This window comes from Oncorhynchus kisutch, linkage group LG3, assembly GCF_002021735.2.
Source record: "Oncorhynchus kisutch isolate 150728-3 linkage group LG3, Okis_V2, whole genome shotgun sequence".
In the NCBI taxonomy this organism is placed as follows: domain Eukaryota; kingdom Metazoa; phylum Chordata; class Actinopteri; order Salmoniformes; family Salmonidae; genus Oncorhynchus; species Oncorhynchus kisutch.
Window position 1 is genome coordinate 47747545 of NC_034176.2, and position 16474 is coordinate 47764018.

A 16474-nucleotide genomic window follows, 5' to 3' on the forward strand; every position below is an offset into this window, starting at 1 on the left:
AGTCAGCACTGCCATCAGACACAGGCAATCCCAGCGATGAAGGCACAGGTAGATCAGGCACCAGTGCAGCGAAACTATTCCTTAAATCAATCTGCTCCGAATCTCTCGCAGTCAATCCTGTCTGTTTAGCAGCATGCCGCTGTTCTCCGTCTACTTCATTACAGGATTGAGGAGAAGTAGATAGAAACGACTTCCATGGCAGGCAAGTTCGAGGTAGCACAGGTCATTTGGATAGGGACAGATGACAATGCGGGCAAACACTTACCAGTTATTGCACTATTTTGACCAATGCGATATAACCATTTATTAATAGTTTATAATGCATTTACAAATTATTAACTGTTAATAATGGAATTATAACACCCTTCACAAATTGAAACTTATTGTAAATCAAAGGTAAACAAAAAATAACCAGGAGATGGTGAGGCAATTGTAACCTGTGACAGATTGTAAGGTGCCTATCAAGGTTGCTATAATATTAAAAGATCCTGAGCATTAAAAGATTTCACGTTTTTTTTGCCACCACCTTGTTCTATTTTTCAGCATTTCCTTGTACAGTAACTAATCACGGCCTATCTCACGTTGACGATAGATTGAACTGCACTCACGCTGCCTTGACTTCAAGGTAAAAAAAAAAAAAAAAAGACAGACAATCGCATCCGATATTCTGTAGGGTAGCACAAGGCAATATTACAGTCAGGCAACAGTCCTTCTCCAATCTTCTAATATTACTGTAATGTACACAATTAAATAAAAAGCAATTTACTCAAAAGGAAATTTGTTTTTACACAAAAATGTACACACTCAAAGTAAATCATAACTAGAAATATTTTTAACTCGAATAGGGCATAAGGTAAAGATGAACACAACAACTATCTACTTGGGGCTGTTCCAGGAAGTAGGATTAATGAGACAGTCAGTGAACTGTTCCAAATCATCTTAAATAACTTATTTTCGAGAAATATACTTGAAATTGGCATGGTATAATTGACTCGTCCAAACAACAATGCATATTCAAGTTTAGCTTATATCAGAAAATCAAGAGTTAATTTGACTGCATATCAAAGTTAGGCTGGCTTTATGGAACACTCCACCAGCGTTGTAGTAGTTTGCAGGTAGGCCCAAATGCTTGCTGGACAACAACCTCTTCTCAAGTCTAAAAGGGATCCTGGGACATCACACCATTGACGTAAAAAATGTCAACAGTTAATTTAAGGGAATGTAAGGGTTAAGGTTAGGTGAGGGTAGTAGTTATGGTAGGGACGTCCCACGGATCCCTGATAGCACTAACCATTCTCAATCTGGGTTGGTCCGGAATACGTGAATATTTAACCTTTGTTAAATTATACTTAACAGTGGTTAGGCCAGTATCACTAGAGTTTCAGAGTTATTATAATAACTTTTTTATTATTCAAACAAAGTACAATTTCAAATGATCTATTATCAACTCTTGAAAATAAATGAAAAAATAAAGAATGCACGGAGACCAAAAATAAATGAAATAGTAAGAAATATAAATTAAATGCAGTAGAGTAAAAATTTAAATCAATGATTTCCAGCAGCTCAAAAGTAGTATGTGCCAAAACGGTTTGTGCAACTTGTCCATCACTTTTTCAACATGAAGTAGCAGTGACAAGTCTTGACACATTTAAATGCATTTTCTCCACATAAGCGAGAACACACACTAGAAGTAACAAACAAATTAACACCTATTTACATAATTTGGTTATATTTTCCAGTTCGATCAGATCCTGGCGACAATCTGACCGAGCTACATTGAGTAGCAAATTGTACAATTAATTGAGTTGCAAGTCTTCAAGTAAGCTTTGTCTATGTGGCATAATATTATTTATTTCACAGAATTGATCAGGGAAGTCAATTTACACTTAAAATGTTCAAGTATACCACCAATCTATTGTGAATTCAAAGTTCCAATACAGTTACTTTTGGCAAAAAAACAAACAAAAAACATTATCAAGGACCAGCACCTGGAACAAAACATATATGTTCTATTCACAATATTATAGATCATTCTATTTTGAGAAGCACTAAGTCTAACTTGGTTCAGAGCTACAGTAAGTGGTTCCATTCCTACCTGCATATCACATGCATTACATTAAGTCTCAAATTAGAGGAACATTGCAGTTAGCTGAAAAACGTGCCCAATTTCAGATATAGAAACACACAACATTTCATAAAACAAGAATGCAGATTAGTAATTTTGTGACTCAATGCTATTTACTCAATCATGTCACCATCGGACAAGTTTCTATCCAATGTTTGTGTCATTTTATGCATCAAATAAATCAATTTTAAATAGAGAAATAAGCTTTTCAAAGACAATGAACAATAATGTACGGGCAGATGAACCATGAGATCACCTTTTATTAACACAAGGGTATTTGAGTAATATTGGGTGTCAGTTTTGTTCGTGTAATGCACTATGACCTATACATTCTGAAGATAACTGGCTACTGCCCTATTTGTAGAACATTACATGACCAAAAGTATGCTCGTCGAACATCTCATTCTAAAATCATGGGCATTAATATGGAGTTGGTCCCTCCTTTGCTGCTATAACAGTCTCCACTCTTCTGGGAAGGCTTTCCACTTTGTTGCCACAAAGTTGGAAGCACAGAATCATCTAGAATGTCATTGAACGCTGTATCATGAAGACTTGCCTTCATTGGAACTAAGGGGCCTAGCCCAAACCATGAAGAACAGCCAAGTCATTATTCCTCCCCCACCGAACTTTAGAATTGGCACTATGCATTGGGGGAGGTAGCATTCTCCTGGCAACCACCAAACCCAGATTCATCCGTCGGACTGACAGCCGGTGAAGCGTGATCCATCACTCCAGAGAACGCGTTTCCACTGCACCAGAGTCCAATGGTGGCGAGCTTTACACCACTCCAGCCGATGCTTGGCTTTGCGCATGGTGATATTAGGCGTATGTGCGGCTGCTTGGCCATGGAAACCCATTTCATGAAGCATCCGACGAACAGTTATTGTGCTGACGTTGCTTACAGAGGCAATTTTGAACTCGGTAGTGAGTGTTGCAACCGAGGACATAATATTTTTTACAAACCTACATCACTCGGCGGTCCAGTTCTGTGTGCTTGTGTACGCTACCACTTTGCGGCTGAGCCGTTGTTCCTCTTAGACATTTCCACCTCAGAATAACAGCACTTACAGTTGACCGGGGCAGCTCCAGTAGGGCAGACATTTGATGAACTGACTTGTTGGAAAGGTGGCATCCTATGATGGTGCAACATTGAATGTCACTGAGCTCTTCAGTAAGGCCATTCCACTGCCAATGTTTGTCTATGGAGATTACATGGCTGTGTGCTCGATTTTATACACCTGTCAGAAACAAGTGTGGATGAAATAGCCGAATCCACACATTTTAAGGGATGTCCACATACTTTTGTATATACACTACTGTTAAAACGTTTGTCCATTAAAATAACATAAAATTGATCTGAAATATTGTAAATGAGAATTGTAGCTGGAAACGGCTGCCTAGAAGGTCAGCATCCTGGAGTCGCCTCTTCACTGTTGACGTTGAGACTGGTGTTTTGCGGGTACTATTTAATGAAGTTGCCAGTTGAGGACTTGTGAGGCGTCTGTTTCTCAAACTAGACACTAACGTACTTGTCCTCTTGCTTTAGTTGTGCACCGTGGCCTCCCACTCCTCTTTCTATTCTAGTTAGAGACAGTTTGCACTGTTCTGTGAAGGGAGTAGTACACAGCGTTGTACGAGATCTTCAGTTTCTTGGCAATTTCTCGCATGGAATAGCCTTCATTTCTCAGAACAAGAATAGACTGACGAGTTTCAAAAGTTTTTTGTTTCTGGCCATTTTGAGCCTGTAATCGAACCCACAAATGCTGATGCTTCAGATACTCAACTAGTCTAAAGTCCAGTTTTATTGCTTCTTTAAATCAGCACAACAGTTTTCAGCTGTGCTAACATAATTACAAAAGGGTTTTCTAATGATCAATTAGCCCTTTAAAATTATAAACTTGGATTAGCTAATACAACGTGCCATTGGAACACAGGAGTGATGGTTGCTGATAACGGCCTTCTGTACGCCTAAGTAGATATTCCATAATAAATCAATAAAAAGCAGTTTCCAGCTACAATTAGTCATTTACAATATTAACAATGTCGACACTCTGTATTTCCGATCAATTTGATGTTATTTTAAATGGACAAAAAATATAAATTTTCTTTCAAAAACAAGGACATTTCTAAGTGACCCCAAACATTTTAACGGTAGTGTATAGTGTATTATACCACATACTATCTGGACTAGAATGAATGATGAAATCACGTTAAGGCCACATAGGGTCTGGGAGAATACAGAGGACTTCAAATGCGCACCAAGTATTTGGACAACAAGCACTTGGGTAAAATAAGGCTGTACTTGCTCCTCTCTTTCTCATGGTTATGGACCGACATTAATAGGTTGTAATAAGTGATCACCTTGATACGTCTGGAAAATAATACATTGAGGTTGAAATCATAAATTCACACAGTAAGATTTTAGTAGTAGTCAATACAAATATTCCAGAGGTTCACCTTAGTCCATTAAAACATGACCAATACCGTTGAATTAGATAGAAAGATATAAAAACACTTGATTAATTGGACTCTGCCATGGTTTTATACTAAAAACAATTCCTTACCATCATAGCTAAGAGACATTGTATTGGGAATGAATTGTGTACAGTCAAGTCCTTCCTCCATGACAATGTTATGGGGTTCTGTTATGGGACTAAAACGGTTTTAACCAGTCGCTATTGTAAAATACTTCATCTGAAGACTGTTGCTTCACAGCAAATATTATACAGAACATAAACAAATAAATAAAAAATGCGACCTTCTAATCTACATTTAAAAAATAAAACTCAATTCCAAAAAGAACCTCTTTGCTCAGTCAAATGTGCAGACCTGGACCAGTAGACTGCTATACATATGGACGATTGTAGCGGATCTTCCACCTTTTGGAGCGGACTCGGAAAAAGAAGAACATGACCATGAGAAAGACACAGGAGAAAGCGTAGAGAACAACGCACAGACTCATGTCCACACTGGAGAAGCCCAGACCCAGGAAGCTCACCCCCGGCCTGGTCTCCCTGTGGGCCCCTGTGCCCGCCTGCCCTGCTCCCTCCACGTCACTCTGCTTGGCATGGTTGGCATGGAGTAGGGAGCTCTCAGGGGTCACTGTCTTTACCTGTGTGGCTTTAATGGGCATGCTGTCAGGAGATCCGACGGCCTCCTGGTTTGGCTCATGCCGACTGCTGTACATGTGTTTGGGGGAGATGTTGGCGGCCCCGTAGTGCTGCTTGAGGAACATGAGCACCGTGTCTTCGTTCCACACGTGGATGCCATCCTGCTCCTCGTGGCAGATGGGGCAGAGGTCCGGGCTGGGCCACTGGGTCTTGGGGAAGTGAGGGTCTTCACTCATTGTTCCTACAGAGAGGACACAGGGTCAATAACACAGGTATAACACCAGGTCAAGTTATTGTTGGCCCCACCAGTCATTTTGACCGGCCAACTCAATTCTAACAGACGTTGCTTACTAACCTATACCACAGTATATATCTACAATACGGATTATATACTTCTAATGACAGTATATTCTCCAGGTTAGGTTTGAGATCTCAAACGATGCCAATATAGATGTAGGTTCCCCACCTGCGAGGCGTCCATTGACCTGGTTGTGTTTCCTCCAGAGCCACAGTACCGCCTGGTCCACAGACTTCACCTGGGGCAGAGACGCCACGGCCATCTCCTCAAAGTGCTTCCCACACTCCTGGCAGCCGAAGAAGTTCACAATGTACTTGCGCATTGTCTGCAGCACTGCCTTGGGATTCTCCTCCAGGCCTGATGGGACAGAAGGGGGGTGGTCAGGGGAACGAGAGAGAAGCACAGTCGATTTCTTGACAAGGCACACATTTCATAATCAACCCACAGTTGAGTTATTCATGATGGTACCAATCATGATGTTGTCATCTATTTTCAAAGGTGTGCAGTGTCGCTATGACATGGATGTTTCTTAATTACACAAGTATTTCGCTGCATGTATGTGCATGCATACATACCGGTGTTGGCCAATGCGTCGGGCCGGCTGGCCGCCTGGACGGTCAGCACATGGAACAGGGTCCACAGTGAACAGGGGTAGCCCCTCAGTCCGACTCTGCTTCCCTGGCAACCCACCCATTGCAGCTGGTCACTCAGGAACATCCCTGAAATCTGAAGGTGGTCAGGGAGAGAGTCAGAAAAACTCACTACTAAGCCACAGAGTAGATCAGGGGTGTTATGGTTCACTGGACTAAACAAAACTGGTCACAAGATGCCAGTTTTAGTAATGCAGTTTGCGAAAAGTGGACCAAGGTTTTTCCATCTACTTCATACTGTATTATTAAGGCTGTGATGACATGTGTATTTGAACAGGGCCGTCTAGTATGGGCCATCGGTTCACAGGATGTGCTATGCATGAGGTGAACCAAATTACAATTTTGAACACAATGTGCCAAATAGGAACATGGGAGAAAAAAATAATAATCTGCCACGGCGCATGTACTACAGCTGTCCACATTCAATTTCTCAGCCAGCAAGATGAGTGATGTTACAGAACAGCAAAATCAGACATCCCCAGAGTAGTAGGCTAAACTATTCCACTGGTATTCCTCCGGAGGCGCTTTCAAGTTGCTAGTCCCACATGGAGAGAAACTTGCATTCTGATAAGCCCAGTAATTGCGAAACATTTCAAAATGCAATCATGGTAAAAACACAGTTGAAAAAAAAAAAAGAGGCCGCCCGTAAATTTATGGAGAGTTTCTCCCATTCTTCTCTGCAGATCGTCTCAAGCTCTATCAGGTTGGATGGAGAGTGTCGCTGCACAGCTATTTTCAGGTCTCTCCAGAGATGTTCGATCTGGTTCAAGTCCGGCTTTGGCTGGGCCACTCAAGGACATTCAGAGACCTGTCCTGAAGCCACTCCTGCGTTGTCTTGGCTGTGTGTTTAGGGTAATTGTCCTGTTAGAAGGTGACCCTTGACCCAGCCTGGGCTCCTGAGTGCTCTGGAGCAGGTTTTCATCAAGGATCTTTCTGTACTTTGCTCTGTTCATCTTTCCCTCGATCCTGACTAGTATCCCAGTCCCTGCCAATGAAAAACATCCCCACAGCATGAACCTGCCACCACCATGCTTCACAGTAGGGATGGTGCTAGGATTGAGATCCTTGAGATGTGGAGTCCACCTGTTGTAAATTCAATTGATTGGACATTATATGGAAAGGCACACACCTGTCCATATAAGGTCCCACAGTTGACAATGCATGTCAGAGCAAAAATCAAGCCATGAGGTGGAAGGAATTGTCCGTAAAGCTCCGAGACAGGATTACGTTGAGGCACAGATCTGTGGAAGGGTACCAAACATTGAAGGTCCCCAAGAACACAGTGGCCTCCATCATTCTTAAATGGAAGAAGTGTGGAACCACCAAGAGACTCTTCCTAGAGCTGGCCTCCAGGCCAAACAAAGCAATCGGGGGAGAAGTGCCTTGGTCAGGGAATGACCAAGAACCCGATGGTCACTGACAGAGCTCCAGAGGTCCTCTGTGGAGATAGGAGAACCTTTCAGAAGGACAACCATCTCTGCAGCACTCCACTAATCAATCCTTTATGGTAGTTTATAGACGGAAGCCACTCCTCAGTAAAAGGCACATGACAGCCCGCTTAGAGTTTGCCAAAAGGCACCTGAAGGACTCTCAGACCATGAGAAACAAGATTCTCTGGTCTGATGAAAGAGTCACGTCTGGAGGAAACCGGTCACGATCCCTACGGTGAAGTATGGTGGTGGCAGCATCATGCTGTGGGGATGTTTTTCAGAGGCAGGCACTGGGAGACTAGTCAGGATAGAGGGAAAGATGAATGGCGCAAAGTACAGAAAGATCATTGATAAAAACCTTCTCCAGAATGCTCAGGACCTCTGGATGGGGCGATGGTTCACCTTCCAACAGGACAATGACCCAAAGCACACATCCAAGACAATGCAGGAGTGGCTTCGGGACACGTCTCTGAATGTCCTTGAGTGGCCCTGCCAGAGCCCGGACCTGAACCCAATAGAACATCTCTGGAGAGACCTGAAAACAGCTGTGCAGTGACGCTCCCCATCCAACCAGACAGAGCTTAAGAGGATCTGCAGATAAGAATTTGAGAAACTCCCCAAATACAGGAGTGCCAAGCTTGTATTGTCGTATCCAAGAAGACTCGAAGCTGTAATCGCTGTCAAAGGTGCTTCAACAAAGTACTGAGTAAAGTGTCTGAATACTAATGTAAATGTATATTTCAGTTTACTTTTGATAAATTTGCAAAAACGTATTGTGTGTTGGTTAGAATAAGGCTGTAACGTAACAAAATATGGAAAAAAAGTCAAGGGGTCTGAATACTTTCCAAATGTACTGTTTCAATTACCGTTGAAATATTTTCATAAATTTAAACATTTGTAAATACCTGCAGTCAACTTGCACAATACGTTAGGAGATAAAGAACATTGTTTTCTTCACAACATTGTTTACCTGTCACATTATTATGAAACTTACAGTAGTCCCCAGTTACGTTGGGTCTGTTTACAAGCACACAACAAGAGACATGAGCCTTGTGAGTCACTTACTGTTGTGCAGCATGCACCAGGTGATCGAAGTACAGTATGGAATTCACAACTGTTATATAAATATTCATACACATAGCTATACAGCGCTAAGCTAAACCGCCTGACTCAAGTCATTTTACGTACCCCTGCTAAAACAGGAACTAGCTCACACAGCCAGCAATAAAACTACCCCCCTAACACTATCCCCTCAGCTTTGTTGTCTCTCGACCCCAGGAAACAAAGACATTCCATCGCATGAACACATACACCCAGCCATAAAAACTGCCCCTCACTTCACGAACCTCACCTCACGAACCCCTGACACAAACATCTCCTAGTATAAACACATCTCACCCCCCCTACTGGTCGGGTGCCAAGAGCAAAGGACTTTGCTGTGCACCAATGGGGCCCGCTCTGGCTAGAGCAAGGTCCGCCTCCAACCTTTTGAGACCAGTCAGAAGACCAAAATGACAAGACTCCACCTACTTTATTCTATGTATAAAAATGAATGTAACCTTTGTATAAGGTCTCTTTTTCACCTGACTCCTTGCCGAGTTATATGAACTAGATCCGTGCACGTAAAACTGCGGGACAAGATATCTTTGACATATTAAAACTGTCTTTTGTTACAACTGAAATCCACTCTGTCCAGCGTCCGTGATTTGGTCTCAACTCTCCAGTATTTGAACATCAACAAACTTGGTAGCATGAGGATGGTTATTTCCTGAATTCGATCTATGATAAATTGGTGTGAGAGGTGAGACAAATCATCCGGTTCGAATCAGACGGAAGAGTGACCTCAACCAGGAGAAAATCAGCCATTCAGCTTGCCCCAGGAAACTGATCAGAGCGCTCTACTAATAAGGTAAGCAGAGCCTGTTAAATCGAAATCTGCATATTGTATTATAGCCTAAACCAAATTTTGATCAGAAAGTACTGGGCGTGAGTATGAATCTTTGCCAAATTATTTTTTACATAAGATTTTTACATATTTTTACATATTTTTTTTTGAATAATTGGCCTATACTGAGTTATTTTAATAGGAATGTGTGAACTGTGATTGACCAATGTGTTAAATTCCTCCGGGACCCTATTTGTTCCGAAATCTGCATAGAAAACTGTCCTAATTATAAATATATTAGGTTGTGTATAGAGCTGACGTTAAATAGAGGCTGTGTTTTAACATGTAAAGGACACAATTATGGATGTTGGAAATTCAATGTGAATTTCGTATGAATGAATGTAGTATTGAGAAAACATATGAACCAGAGTTGACGTTCCATGACTTTGAGACCGGGGAAATTAAATTGAGAGAAACGTTTGTCGCGGAGTAACCGCTGGGTTGAGATACGTAACTGGGCTATTATGCACACGTGCTGATAGACAAAGCTACCTTAGTAGTCGAATTGCCGTGCAACTTTGATTGAGAGCCGCCGGCCTCAAACACTGATTTTCGCTTTTTTCATTCCTGTTGATATTGCCTAAAGTTTAAAATTGTTCTGACAATTGTTATAGAATCGCTTGATTTTATTGATATAAGTTCCAAAAGGAAGTTACTGAATTATTTGCAGAAAGTATTTCAATAATTCACTGAACAACTATTAGTTGTCTAAATTTCTATCTATATTTCCTACAGAGCTAGAATTACTCTGAAAATTGTTATAGAACCGCATATATTCACTGATATATTGTTCCAAAAGGAAATCGCCGAATCATTTCTAGAAAATACCTAAACAAATCGCTGAACAGATTCGAATTACATGCCGGAGAGGCACACACGTAACTGCAACCACATTACTGATAAGATCTTTCTGTGCGAGGGTGGGGGCGAGAGAAGCCAGCACCGCAGTACATCCCTGGTCTCGATCAAGGACGGGCTGGGTATACAAAGATAGGGATAAACACCACACAAAGGACTGACTAAAACCTAGATAACGCATTATACACATTATCAGACGAATTAGATAAAATATCTGCAGCCACCACCCCAATGCCCTCCCCCGCAGCAGTATATCCTGCAACAGCATATGGCATCAACGGGGCACCTATACCGGTCCACCCAGAGGGGTGTGCTACAACTGTGGAACTCCTGGCCATTATTCACGGGATTGTCAACAGCCACTCTCCACTCAGCAACGCCTATGGAGAGGTAGGGGATGTGGAAGAGGAAGTGGGGAAACCCACCTCTGCAACACCATCAACCAGGACCCAGTTCCCCGCAGCAGTCAGCACCTGCATACAACCACCCCGGACCTACTCACATGCAACAGCAGCAGGGAGGATACAACCAACCGCAGTTCCAGGGAATGGCAGGGAACACCATGCCCTGGCCATGAAGATGCCCACCACCCACGGCAGGAGAAGGGAGACAACACTTTCAACAGCACACTGAACCAACAATGATATGCGAAGTTGAGGGTGTCCCCCATCAGTTCCTGGTAGACACAGGATGCACCTATTCTACTATCAAGTTCCCTCAAATGCTATCACCTGATTCCATATCGGTGGTAGGGGTCACGGGATCACCTGAGGCTCAAAGCCGCACTATCCCTTTAACATTCTCCTGGGAGAAATCTCAGTTGAAACACCAGTTCCTGTACTGTCCAAAATGCCCGATCAACCTACTAGGACGGAACCTCTTATGCAAAATGGGGTGCACCAGATATCTTACTGAAAGTGGAGTGGAAGTATCCACCAACCCTCCCTCCCTCTTCAACACCTGATCGCCCAGCAAGAATTATGATGATGCCATTCCAGCCGACGCCCACGCTGTCTGAAACCCAAGAAGTATACTGGCTAAAATGCCTACACACAGGGCCTACCACCCCTCACATCCAGTTTAAGTTCAACCAACTGACAGCTCAAATCTACACTCTGCACCCATACAAGACTCCCCAAGCTGAGACACTGATGGCTGCCCCTACACTGCAGACTGGGACGAAGACATGATGCACCTGACCCCACCTATCAGGTGTTGTACTATTGTGTGAGGCCCAGAGGGGGTGGCAGCACCGGTCATCCTACGACCAAGGAACCTCCATGCACCCCTGGCCTGGACGGCTGAAGCATCAACAGCCATAGCACTCCTGAAAACAGATCTATCAGCGGCAGCAGCTCTGACTGCACCTGACTACAAGAACAAGTTCCATTTGGATGTTTCTGAAAAGGAAGGATTCACCTCATCCGTCCTATTCCAGAAACAAGAGGGGGAGAGAAGGGTCTTGATGTACTACTCTTCCAAACTTGACCACATTGAGGTAGGACAGACAACATGCTCCAGATACGTTGCTGCAGTAGCAAAAGCTATTGAAAAAACAGCTCACCTCGTGATGTCACCCTTCAATCAGGCATCATCCCTCAACCAGTACCTGAAATCATCGGATTGACGCAGGCCCTCATCAGAGGAAAAGGAAAGACTGTGAATATCTATACAGACTCAGCCTATGCCCATGGAGCAGTCCACATTGATGGACCCAGAACTTTTACGAGAAGCACATGGCCCCACACACAAAGGCAAACTAAAGACCCTTCAAAAGGTCTCGCACATCTGGTGGCACCCTCATATGATTAGGTATGACTGACTTATTTTGTGACAAATGCAACATATGTCGCAGCCACAACCCAAAGAAACCATATCAAACACCAATGGGCTCATACCCAATACCTAATGCATGTTTTCAGGACATTAGTATAGACTACACCGACATGGGCCCCGACAATTTATCTAAAGGCAAATGCTATCTCCTAGTTATAATAGATAGGTTCTCCAAATGGGTAGAGGCAATACCAACAGCAGGGGAGGATGCTAGGTCAGTCATTAAAGTGGCTAAAAACCAAACTAATACCCAGGTATGGCATCCAAAGAAAAATCTAATTTGACAAATGGCTCACATTTCAATAACTAACACCTAAGACAGGTGTAAGAAAGATTTGGCATAACACACAGATTTGGTTCTGTGTACCACTCCCGGTCCCAAAATCTGGTGGAACGTTAAACCAAAAGCAAAAGCTAAGATAGCTAAAGTATGTGCAGGTACGAAGTTGACATGGGTTGAAGTCCTGCCTCTGGTGCTGATGGCCATGAGAGCCTCACCAGGAGCAGGCACCCATCTCTCTCCTCATGAGATAATGACTGAAAGAGTCATGCCTGGTCCACCAAGGGAGGGAGGTCATATGCCCACCCTTGATGTACAACAAATGTGTTATGGCTTTACACCCCCTGCTATAATGTGGATAAAGAATTACTTGTCTAATAGAACACAGAGGGTGTTCTTTAATGGAAGCCTCAAACATAATCCAGGTATAATCAGGAATTCCCCAGGGTAGCTGTTTAGGCCCATTACTTTTTTCAGTCTTTACTAATGACACGCCACTGGCCTTGAGTAAAGCCAGTGTGTATGTATGTGGATGTCAACACTATACACGTCAGCTACTACAGTAACTGAAATGACTGCAACACTTAACAAAGAGCTGCAGTTAGTTTCGGAATGGGTAGCAAGGAATAAGTTAGTCCTAAATATTTCCAAAACCAAAAGCAATGAATACATTGCTTTTAGTTTTGGAAATATTTAAAGAACACCCTCTCAAATCATTCACTAAACCCTAAACCTCAACTACATCTCCTAATGAATAATGTGGAAATTAACCCTGGATTGTAAACTGTCATGGTCAAAACATATTGATACAACAGTAGCTAAGAAGTCTGTACATAAGAGAAGTCTGTCCATAATAAAGCGCTGCTCTGCCTTAACACTATCAACAAGGCAGGTCCTACAGGCCCTAGTTTTGTCCCACCTACTGTTCAGTAGTGTGGTCAGGTGCCACCAAGAAATACTTTTTTTTTGTTGCAGTTGGCTCAGAATAGGGCAGCACGGCTGGCCCTTAAAAGTACAGAGAGCTAAAATTAATGACATGCATCTCAATCCCTCATGGCTCAAAGTGGAAGAGAGATAAACTTCACTAATTGTTTTTGTAAGGGGTGTAAGCTGAATGTACCGAGCTGTCTGTTTAAAATACATGCACATACGGACACCCATGCATACCCCACGAGACATGCCACCAGAGCAGAAAAGACTATGGAAGTCGCACAGTACTACATAGAGCCATGACTACATGGAACTATTCCACATCAGGTAACTGATGCAAGCAGTAGAATCAGATATAACATTAAAAAAAGAAGGTAATAATACACCTTATGGAACAACAGGGACTGTGAAGAGACACACAAAGGTACAGACACATGCATGCATTGTGATATTGTTGCATTGTGGTATTACATTTTATATTGCAGATATGTAGTGGTGTTTCTGTATAGCAGTGGTAAATGACGAGTCAACAGCATGATTTGGGTATGAATTGACAGAAAATGACTATTTCGAAATGCTTTTATTTTTGGCTAATAAGAATTTAACCTCAGCCACCAATTTCAATGGCTTGGTGGCACGAGTGGCCAGTGCAAATTTTTCTTCATGTCTATCCCTGCTATACAGAAACACTTTGTTTACAAATGATGGAGTGGTCGTTTTGGGCTCCCGAGTGGCGCAGCGGTCTAAGGCACTGCATCTCAGTGCTAGAGGCATCACTACAGACCCTGGTTTAATTCCAGGCTGTATCACAACCGGCCGCGATTGTGAGTCCCATAGGGCGGCCCAGCGTCGTTAGGGTTTGGCCGGGGTAGGCCGTCATTGTAAATAAGAATTTGTTCTTAACTGACTTGCCTAGTTAAAAAAATAAAATAAAACAAAACCGAACAAGAACCAAAAATCAAGGGACAAACTGAAAGTGTTGTGAACCGTTTGTTACATCGGTTGTTTAAAAGGATAGTTTAACTAATTTGACTTCCTTAGGCTGTGGTTGTTTCCTCTAAACTGTTAAGAATAATCTGGCTAGCATTTTTGGTAAAAGTACAATTTTTTATTACCTTTATTTAACTAGGCAAGTCAGTTAAGAACAAATTCTTATTTTCAGTGGGTTAACTGCCTGTTCAGGGGCAGAACGACAGATTTATACCTTGTCAGCTCGTGGGTTTGAGCTTGCAACCTTCCGGTTACTAGTCCAACGCTCTAACCACTAGGCTACCCTGCCGCCCCCAAAGCTAGTGGAAATGGATAGTTTCCACTAGAAATGCATTCAAGTACTGCAAAAAAGGACACCCTCCCCCACTTTACCAATTATTCCTGAATGGCCCTTTAAACTATGCCAAAAAGTTATTTTATTTGAGCACTTGATAATGAAATATAACACAAATGCCTTCCTTACCCGCATCTTGTTGTTGACCAAGTCGAGGATGGCATCAAAGGGGATTTTCTCCAGGGGAAGACTGACCAGCCATTCCAGAAGAGTCTCTAAGAGTTTTACCACAGACTGGCGACCCGGAAAGAGCTGCGATTCAAGAATCAAAGAAAAGATAAATGTTACTTCTCTAATAGAAACAAGAGGGTAAATATTGTTTACTTGTTTGTGCGGACCTACAACAGCCTTAGGGCACTTATACCTTAGCAACCACTGTCACAAAGTCTTTGAAGGTCTTGAGCTCTTCTCCCTCCAGGGTTTGGTGGGTAGCCAGCTCTACTCTCAGCAGGTAGTGCAACCCTGACTCAAGGTCCGCCATGTACACCTTGGACCTGGAGAAAATCAGGGAGACAGGTAGCCTAGCGGTTAAAAGCATGGACAAGTAACCGAAAGGTCGCTGGTTTGAATCCCCGAGCAGACTAGGTGAAAAATCTGTTGATTTGCCCTTGAGCAAGGCACTTAACTCTACTTGCACCTGTAAGTTGCTCTGGATAAGAGCGTCTGCTAAAATGACACAAAAATTTAAATCAGTGATGGGGCCTCGAATCAGACATGGTGACACACAAAGAACACACGTGCGCACCCACACATACCCACTGGTATCGTCTTCATGCATATATAAGATACTGTGTTAGCATCAGACTCACTTCTCGAAGTCCTTCAAGGCCTCAGCCGTCCCAGGACCTCGTGGCCCCTCCAGTAGGGGCTCCTGGGGTGCTCCAGAGGTGCTTAGCTTTCTGTGGACCCCTAGGAGAAGCTTGAGGAACGAGGAGAAGAAGAAGCGCAGTCTTTTCTGCCTGGTGATACAGAAATATCAGAGCAACATTTAAAATGCCTGGATTTATAAAACAGACTACATAAAGAAGTAAAACATTTCACTGACAATTGGGATGAAATATTATTTTTTAAATAAAAAATACAAATAAAAATAAAATAATAAATATATATATATATAAAATAATAAAATACTAATAACAACAATGCTATATTCTGTTCACATACAACCCACTAAAAGGGGATGCTATGCCAACTACAACAACACATTTGTTGAGTCTCCAACATTTGAACCAGAACTCCTGGGGAAGTAAATATAGTAGAGGTTACCAACTTACACATGCAGAATGGCATGTGTTCCATTAGGGTGGAGAAGGTATGCTGAGGGGAAAGAGTTGATGCCAAGCTTCTCTGTGAGGCTCCTTTCTGAACTCAATGCCCTCTTCACTGTTAGCCCCTGATACATCATCAGGTCCAAGATAACCTATAGAACAGTTGACGTTACATTATATATATTTAAACCCCCCTATAAAGCAGCATTTACGTTAAATTACTTTGTTGTTTTGAAGTCTGATAGTATAAGAATGCCATGAAAGGTACAGTTCACTTTAATTTGAAATCATCATACCTCTCTGCCAACATAGGAGTCCTCGTTCTCAACAATGACAGCTGTGTATTGGTTGGATTTCTGACCAATCAAAGGCAATATATCTGCAGAGCTGAAAAGAGAAAATGAGACACTCGATTTAATA

At 42.5% G+C, this 16474-nt stretch overlaps 1 protein-coding gene across 1 annotated transcript in view; it reads right to left on the reverse strand.

Moving 5' to 3' along the window:
* Positions 1-289: 289 nt before the first annotated feature.
* The window catches only part of qsox2 (quiescin Q6 sulfhydryl oxidase 2), a 53204-nt gene continuing 37019 nt past the window's right edge, over positions 290-16474 (reverse strand). Inside the window, exons 5-12 of the mRNA XM_020472331.2 lie at positions 16351-16441; positions 16061-16206; positions 15596-15745; positions 15151-15280; positions 14916-15038; positions 6109-6259; positions 5702-5890; positions 290-5476 (exon numbers count right to left, since the gene is read on the reverse strand). Coding sequence (XP_020327920.1) covers positions 4971-5476; positions 5702-5890; positions 6109-6259; positions 14916-15038; positions 15151-15280; positions 15596-15745; positions 16061-16206; positions 16351-16441 — 1486 coding nt within the window. The 3' untranslated portion in view covers positions 290-4970. The remainder of the gene's footprint in view (positions 5477-5701; positions 5891-6108; positions 6260-14915; positions 15039-15150; positions 15281-15595; positions 15746-16060; positions 16207-16350; positions 16442-16474) is intronic.